This window comes from Durio zibethinus, chromosome 9 (genome assembly GCF_047325235.1).
Source record: "Durio zibethinus cultivar Kanyao isolate XHJ-2024 chromosome 9, ASM4732523v1, whole genome shotgun sequence".
Taxonomy (NCBI): domain Eukaryota; kingdom Viridiplantae; phylum Streptophyta; class Magnoliopsida; order Malvales; family Malvaceae; genus Durio; species Durio zibethinus.
The window spans coordinates 24451220-24459786 of NC_143170.1; the positions used below are offsets into that span (position 1 = coordinate 24451220).

The 8567-nt window shown below is 32.5% G+C and overlaps 1 protein-coding gene across 1 annotated transcript; it reads left to right on the top strand.

Moving 5' to 3' along the window:
• Window positions 1-4742: 4742 nt before the first annotated feature.
• On the top strand, window positions 4743-8320 carry LOC111317256 (TORTIFOLIA1-like protein 3). The gene is made up of 5 exons (XM_022919707.2): window positions 4743-5666; window positions 5814-5922; window positions 6201-6766; window positions 6893-7315; window positions 7822-8320. Exons 1-4 carry the CDS (start codon window positions 4884-4886, stop codon window positions 7292-7294), a joined length of 1860 nt encoding a protein of 619 aa, XP_022775442.2. The 5' UTR covers window positions 4743-4883; the 3' UTR covers window positions 7295-7315; window positions 7822-8320.
• The last annotated feature ends 247 nt before the right edge of the window (window positions 8321-8567 follow it).

The window sequence follows — 8567 nt, forward strand, 5'->3', positions numbered from 1 at the left end:
ATCAATGAAATATATATATATATATATATATATTATATTTGAAGTTCTTAGGTTTTAAATTCTGATCTTTAGAATTAAAAATATAGTATTTTATCAATAGATCATACGATTATTGGCATCAATGAAATATCGAATAATGCCAAAGGAGAAAAAACAAAGATATAAATGATCAACATGTGTCAACAAGCACTGATCATCCAAAGGATGTTTCTTGTAAGGATATAGCCAATTATTTGAGCGCAATGCATTGCTTTATTTACTCACAAGTTTCTTGTCCATGTGTGTCACAATAGATGCAAAGAAATTGCACATGGGTTTTGGTGAGAGGAAGACAACACAAACTTGAGTAGAAATTGATATATTTGAGCTTCAAGAGGTTTTTCTACATTCTCTTTGTTTCAATCCATGTGATTATGTCTCTATATTGGGACCTTTGTCTCTAATTCAACCAACATATGCATCTTCATCATGTAATTGTCTTATAATAGCTATATAACACAGAACAAGCCTCATGAGACACAATAATTAATAATGAAGCTAAGATTAAATAATTTGTGTATTTATATTTTATTTATTTTGTGTTTAATATATGTAAAATAAAAAATTTATTATATCAAATTCAAATCGACACATCAAATAAGAAAAATATTTTTTTTTAATTTTTATTAACTCTTATATAATGCTTATAAAATTTTTTAATCGTGTCATATTATCGTATTATATTTAAATTATATAATTTAGTTACAGTCTAATGTGTAAATGAGAAAAAAAAATTAAGTTTTTTAGAGTAAAATCAAACTTTTAATTTGATTAATCAACTTTCATAAAAACAAATCTTAGAGGGCAGAAACTTATAGTCCTCCCTCATATTAATAAAAATAATTGCAATGAAAATCGCATGATTTTGGAATTTGGTTCAGATTGGCATGGGAAGGACAACAGAATTGAGCCAAAGGCTTGGAATTGAAATGTTAAAACTCTACCATGTTTGGTAACAGCTTTTGGATTGAGCTTTTTACTTTGTCATTAAAAAAAAAAAGTAAAAAACATGAACGTTACTTTGACCAGATGGTCCATTTGATAAGTAATTAATCAATCATCTTGTTCTCCTTTTATTAATATTATTACAAAGTTAATTGTAATATTTTGATCATTAAAATAAAAAATTTAATATTTTATCAACAAATTATATAATTATTTTGATGAAATTAATCATAGTTGTCATAACTATATTAACTATGAATAATTACGTGCCAACCAACCAAGAGTGATCAAGAAAAATATGGCAATCGATGATTCCATTTCACGCTGCTTGGCAATAGGATGTCATTGAGTTTTTAGCTTTAGTAGTCTTAAGACTTAGTAGCCTCTCCCTACTTTTCAAAATGGGAAAAATGATTCCAAACTACTTGATTTTGGCTTTGTATTCCCAGCATAGTTGAGCTTTTGTATGTTTTATTCCAATCCAACCGACAAGGATGACCCCAAAGCAACCTTAGAGAACCAAATTGCAGAGAATTAAGCAGATAGCTGCTATTGGTTTTTTTTTTTCTTTAATCTGCTAGAATTATGTTCTACTGCCAGCATTACTTTCCCATTGTTATTGCCTCAGTTTCTTCCCCCATTTATTTCCTTCTCTTCTTGCATGATTAATTGTGTTTAACTAAAATCAAAGCTCAAAATTTAATTCAACTGATTCATATAATTAATTTTAAAAAATAATATCAAATAAATATAAATTTTAAAGTCTAATTCCTACCATTCTTTTTCTTATTTTCAAGCTGTTGGCTTTTTAATTAAAAAAAAATAACCAAAATAAGTCTTGGTCTTGGAAACATTTCAACAAATGGCCTGACAGCCGAGCGAAAGTGAAAGTGATGTCATTTAGGTCCATTTCTTGAAATGGTCTGGTAGGTGTGTGGAGGTTGAGACAAAAGTTTTGGGTAGGTTTCAGCTGAACGATTGTAACACACACGATAGCTAAATTTCGCAGGTTTAGTTGAACTTGAAGCATCAACACAAATACGGTAAAGTGGATTTTCTTAAGCATGTCAACATGCAAGCAAAGATTGGGGCCAACAATCAATATTGAGGCCTACCCACTGAAACATCATGTCGTAGATGAACCATGCTAGATCACGGGGAAACTATACATTTATATCTTAACCTAAATATTAAAATATTCTACAACATTAAGTAATTTCAGTTAATACATAATATTATAAATTTTTAAAAATTTATTTAAATTTAAACTAAAGTTTTTTTAAACTTGATTGGATTTGATAGAAAAATTTTTTTTATTCAATTTGATTCATTAAATTTGAAAAATTAACTTTTAACATTTTAAATAAATTTAAAAATAAAATAGTTATTTTTTATTTTATAAAATTTAAAATACATATAAAAACTAATAAAAATATATAATTTATTTGGTTAAGATATATATATATATATATTATTTTTAGATCCAAAAATTAAACCAAATTGAAACAGTTAATATCCAAATGTTGATCAAACTTTACAAGGAAAAATTAATTTAAATTAAATCAAATAATATAATTAATTTAAAAAAAATTTTTTTTCTCAATTCTTGATCTGTCTAGATTTTATCGAAAGAAAAGAGGAAAAACACAATGGTTGATTTACGTAAGAAAGGTAATGATTTTGAGGGGTAAAAATTAAGCAGGTTGATTACAACAGCAGTACAGAGCAGCGTTCGATTCGGTTGGATAATAAAAGCCGAGGCAGCAGAGCAGAAGAAGAGTAGCATCACGTGAACCCTTAAATTTGGGGCCAATTTACCCAAAATAACTGCTTTACATAATTGCTTCACATGCTCCTCTGCTGCTGTTCATCGAATCTCCCCTTCCTACAGCTATCTTTAAGGACTTAGGACCACTGCTCCTTTCCCTTCCTTAATCTTTCTCCATTAGAAAGGCCACCTCAGGCCAGGCCTTGCACTGGCCGACATAAAAAAGTTATTTGACCAGACCATATCAGCGTCCTTGTTACTTAAAACATAAGCTAAACGTTAAATGACCCTCTATAAAAAGTTGTTCTTTTTTTTTTTTTTGTATATATATATATATAAATTAATTAATTAATACTTAAAAATATATATATATAATTTACATTTTAAACCTTCAAATTATATACATAATGCTAATCAAAACTTTAATCCTTAATTATGTGAAATTATATTTGTAACATTTAATAAATATTATTAAGTTGTATTCATTAAATATTTTATTAACATATTTTTTCATTAATTATGTCAAATTATATTTGTAACGTTTAATAAATATTATTAAGTTGTATTCATTAAATATTTTATTAACATATTTTTTATTATATTTTAAAAACTTATATAATTTTATCCATATAATTAAAATTGTTTAAAATTGATCAATTATATTATTTATCACTTGACATTTATATAAAAATTTTTATAAAATAATTATTATTTTTACTTAATAAATAATATGTACATAATAAAATTATATAAATTAAATATTATAAAAATAAATTAATAATATCAGAATTTAAATTAAAATAATATATTATTTAAAAATTTAAGATATAAATTGTAAATTTTATTTTTATATATTAATTTAAATATTTTTCAAAATTCAAATATAAAAAGTGTAATTAACTCTTAGTAACAGTGTCTTTTCTTTCTTAATGTCTTATGGAATATAGTTAGTGACTTGATGTAGATATCGAAAATGTACTGATGAAAAAGATTTTAGCACTTCCAAAGCCAAAATATCTATAGAAAAAACATTAAAAAGTATATCTCCTTCCTCTTACTATATGATACGATAATGAATCTGATGGAATTTTGTTTGGATAAAAAGTTAGGCGATAGTGGCGAGTGCACTTTATAATAAGGTGTAAGTAAAGGAATATTAATAAAATTTATTATTTTATAATATATTCACTAAATTAAAATTTTATTTATAAAAATTTATTAAATTAAATAAATAAATATAAATAAAATGAATATAAATAAATTTTATTATGTTTGTAATAAGTTTATTAAATTAATAAATTTTAAAATATTATTTATACTAATTTATTTAATTTAATAAATAAATAAAAATGAAAATATTTGCAAAATGTTCATTAAATATTTTGTTCACTTACATTTAAGAATATAAATAAATCAAATATAATATTTTTTACTATATTTATTATCTATTTATTTAACTGATAATTTTTAAAATATTATTTATAATAATTTAGTAAATTTAATAAATAAATATAAACAAATAAAAAATTATTTTTTAGTAAACTCTATCAAACAATATGTTAATTTATGCCTTTTTTTTTTTAATTTTTGAAAACTGAAATGGTGCGCGAGGCAGATTTCTAAAGCAGTCGGTGCTTGCAATTGCAAGCATTAATTTACGAGTCTAAACTCATTTGATTTGATTATGTGGGCCCGGTGTCTTAAATTTACAGGTCTTGTCCTTGATGCCATAAATTTTAAGGAATTTAAATTAATTAATTAATTAACATAATTAAATAATTATTTACTGCTACTCTTATTTTTAAAAAATATAAATTAAATTCCAATCAAGAATAGCCACATATGCTTATTGCCGGATTATTCTTGACAATCCCCTTGGCTCTTCCCCCATATGAGTAAAGTAAAAACCAAACAAAGATAAAAGATAGATAAAAAAAAAAAAAAAAGCGGCCAAAACCTGCTTAAAAGGCCACCGCTTCGCATGCCTTTTAACGACTCTCCTTCTTCACCTTAAATTAGAAAGGCCTGGACGAACCTTGGACATCTCCCAGCACTGGAGACTTGCCCAATGCCACCTCCACCCGCACCGCCTGCTGCTCCACTGCCGCAGCAAAAGAAGTAAAAACGAAGAATGGCGCAATCCTTTAAACTCAAAATTAACACTCTCCTTAATAAGCTCGGTGACCGAGACACGTTCTCTCTCGCCGCTGCTGAGCTCGAGTCCATTTCTAGAAACCTCGATGCTACATTACTTCCGACTTTCCTTTCCTCTATTCTTTCCGTTGATTCCTCCGATAAAATAGGAATCCGGAAGCAATGCGTGAAGCTTATTTCTGTTTTAGCCGTTGCATATCCAAATTCTCTCCCTCATTTCCTCCCTAAAATCCTCTCTAGCCTCCTCCGCCGCCTCCGGGACCCCGACTCCGCCGTCCGCTCCGCCTGTGTAGACGCGGTCTCCGCTCTCTCCGCCAACCTCACAAAATGCAACTTCTCCTCTTCGTTTTTGAAGCCTTTGAGCGACGCGCTTTTCACGGAACAAGAACCGAACGCGCAGATCGGGGCGGCATTGTGTTTAGCTGCTGCGATCGACCGGTCGCCGGGACCGGATCCTGTTAGGCTGGCGAGGATGCTGACGAAGCTGGAGAAACTCGTGAAGTGCGATGGGTGCAAGGCGAAGGCCGCGGTTTTGGTGGTGATCGGGAGTGTGATCGGTTCGGGTGGGGCGTCGAATTTGGGTCAAGCCATGATGAAGGAATTGGTTGGGTGCTTGATTGGGTTTCTGAGTAGTGAAGATTGGGCAGCGAGGAAGGGAGCGGCCGAGGCCCTTGGGAGGTTGGCCGTGGTTGAGAGGGATTCATTGACTGAGTTTAAAACTGTTTGCATGAAAGTTTTGGAGGCTAGAAGATTTGATAAGGTTTTTTTGCTTTTCAACAAATACTACTAGTTTTTGGCTTTATCGTGATATAAATTCTAGTAAGGTCATTTACATTTTGGTTTACGTTATTTCTTTTTTCAATTGTTTTTAATTTTAGTGTTATATTTGGATGCGATCATTATATAGGTAAAAGCTGCTAGGGAGGTTATGAGTCAGATGTTAGAGGCGTGGAAGCAGGTTCCTGATGTTTCAGAAGAGGCGTCTCCGCCACCTCGATCGCAGGCTTCTTCTAAAGGTATGTGATGATCTGCTTCTGTTTGATGGGCGTTAAAGCTCCTAATATTGTGTTCTAGTTAATCTGGCAGGTTGATTGTGTCTTCTAGAACCTCTAAATTAGGAATGTTGCATTGCCCCAAAACATCTTTGTTGTGAACTGGTTATTTGGTAATTGTATATTTGCAAAGCGAAGTTTGATATGATCCCTTTTTTGTGGAATAATTTGACCATTTTTGGCAGCATATGTCTGATTTTTTTTTTACTTGTATACTGGATTTGGTTCTGTTCTGATAACAGAGGATGCAAGTGATGGACGCTACCCACCCGGCTCTAAAATTTCTTCCAATGCGGATGTTGCAGCTCCTCAAACTAGAAAGAAACCTACTTTGATTACAAGGTCAACTCCGCCTGATAGTTCCTTTGCAACCACAGCTAGGAAGAGAAGTCCTTTAAAGGCAACCATTCAGAAAGTTAATGGCAAGAAGCCCCTAGACTGGAGAGTTGAGATTGCTGTTCCTCATGCCACTACTGTGACAGGGGCACGTGAGGGTAGTGTTAAGGAGAGGAGTGAGAATGTATTACAAAGGAAGAATAATGAGAATGTGAAGTCTGCAAAGTCTGAAATAAAGCGATCCCTTTTCCGTAATAAGAATTCTGATGACAAGCACAACAAAGTTGGTGGTTCAAAGTCTGGATCTCGCGTGGCTCCTTGTCATGAGGAAACCCCGGAATCCACTGTTGTGGTTAGTAATGCCTATGAGAATCTCCATGCAAACCATAAAGACTGTGAGGATTTATCTCTGATCCGCAACCAACTGGTTCAGATAGAAAAACAGCAATCTAGCCTGCTAGATCTCCTGCAGGTTTGTTTTGAATGCTTGAAAAATAAATATCCTCTCAATTGCCATCCAGTAATGTGATTGTACTAGTGATATATCTATCAAGATGCTTTTTCAATAACATGTGTTTTTATTTCTTCTCTTGTCTAGAGATTCATTTGTAGCTCACAGACTGGGATGAATTCACTGGAGACACGCGTGCATGGTCTAGAACTGGCTTTGGATGAGATCTCACATGACTTGGCTGTATCAACTGGAAGGATGTCTACTTCCAGCAGCACCACTTGTTGCCTACTACCTGCTGCAGGTTTTTTGAGCTCCAAGTTCTGGAGGAAAACACATGGCCAATACATTACCTCTAGGTTTTCTACTTCCAGTGGCACCCCTTCAGTGGCTGCCACATGCTATAGAGCCGATCGAAATTGCAATGCTGAAACATTTAAGTTGGAGAACCGTAGGTTACGGCTTCAAGGTGGTGGTGGATTTATTATGAATCCATTGGCAGAAATTCATAGTGATTCAAGGCCTTTCTCTGAGATAACACATCAGTGACAACAGCACCAGAAGCAGCAGGTATTTAACATTAAATTTTACTTTTAGCCTTGTAATCCGATGATGATACTTTGTTTTGGCATAACCTCCTTAAATCAATGTCAATATTTCCTAAGGCAGACATGCATTACACATGGACAGCCTCCTATGTACATTCCTTTATCATGTTGGGCAATGTAATGTTTTCCTCTTCTAGCAGTAAATAGAAACAGCAAGGTTCCTGCTGCGGTTACCGTGGGTGGATTAGGTCCTGGCCCTGTGTTCAGTAGAACAGTCACTTAATCTCATCCTTGAAATTTACACATTCAGTTACAGAAGCAACTTGTCATATTTATTTTGCCATCCAGCGATCAACCTGTATTCTTATGTCCTTGCATTTGTCACACATCTCAGGCATCATAGCCCTTTGCTGTTAATTTCAATCATAGGACATGAAATATGCTTTTACTTTCGTTCTAGACATTTGTGGTTAAGGTTCTGTTTCCTTGTTTAGCTTGCTTCTGATTTGCATACAATCTGACTTGCAGGTTTGTAGCATGATTGGGACTTGGGGGGTCAAGGAAATGCAATGTTTTGCCCAATTTTATGTGGGTGGTGCCCTAATGTGAAGTTGCCTAAAGCAAATTGCTTGGCGGGGTTCTCATACAGTTCATTTTAAACTCACCTCATAAAGCCTACCGTCTTGTCGTTCTTCTGGTGAAACCAAAAGTAGTATCATCTGATAATTTCTTCATTTTTGGTTTAGACCTTTTTATCCCTTCAAAATTTTTCTAGAGGCATATGAAGACTGGAGAAAGAGTGGGCTACACCACCTCAATTTTCCAGCCTGGTATAGAGTGTGAAAATGTGTATAGCTTCCTGATGTTTTTGGAACACTTTTTTTTTTTCTTGCTTTACAGATCATCTGAAAGGGCAATCACTATTATTTGACTTTGATGATGAGCATCCTTATAATACAGCAACACTAGCAGTTTTAAGATGGTGGGGTCTAATTAAGTTAATGCAAACGAGAAAAATGCTTCTTAACCTAACGCTTTGTCCCACATGATACACAGTTATTAGTTTACTATTATTTATACAAAGAAATTGGATTCTTTTTGGACGTTTACCCTGCACAAATTACGGTGTAATCGAGTCAAAGTAGTTAGGGTGGAACAGAAGCCTACACAATAAAAAACCCGAGCTCAAATTCCAAAGTCAAAGTTTGAAACGAGATTTAAGCTCGATTGAATTATATTTTTTCTATTTATTTTTAAACTTAAGATTGATTTGA

Bases quoted from the DNA above. Each gene is read 5' to 3' on its own strand.
- LOC111317256 (XM_022919707.2), top strand. From the start codon at position 4,884: ATGGCGCAATCCTTTAAACTCAAAATTAACACTCTCCTTAATAAGCTC. The intron at 5,923-6,200 runs GTATGTGATGAT...TTCTGATAACAG, and splicing joins ATCGCAGGCTTCTTCTAAAG to AGGATGCAAGTGATGGACGC. The intron at 6,767-6,892 runs GTTTGTTTTGAA...TCTCTTGTCTAG, and splicing joins GCCTGCTAGATCTCCTGCAG to AGATTCATTTGTAGCTCACA.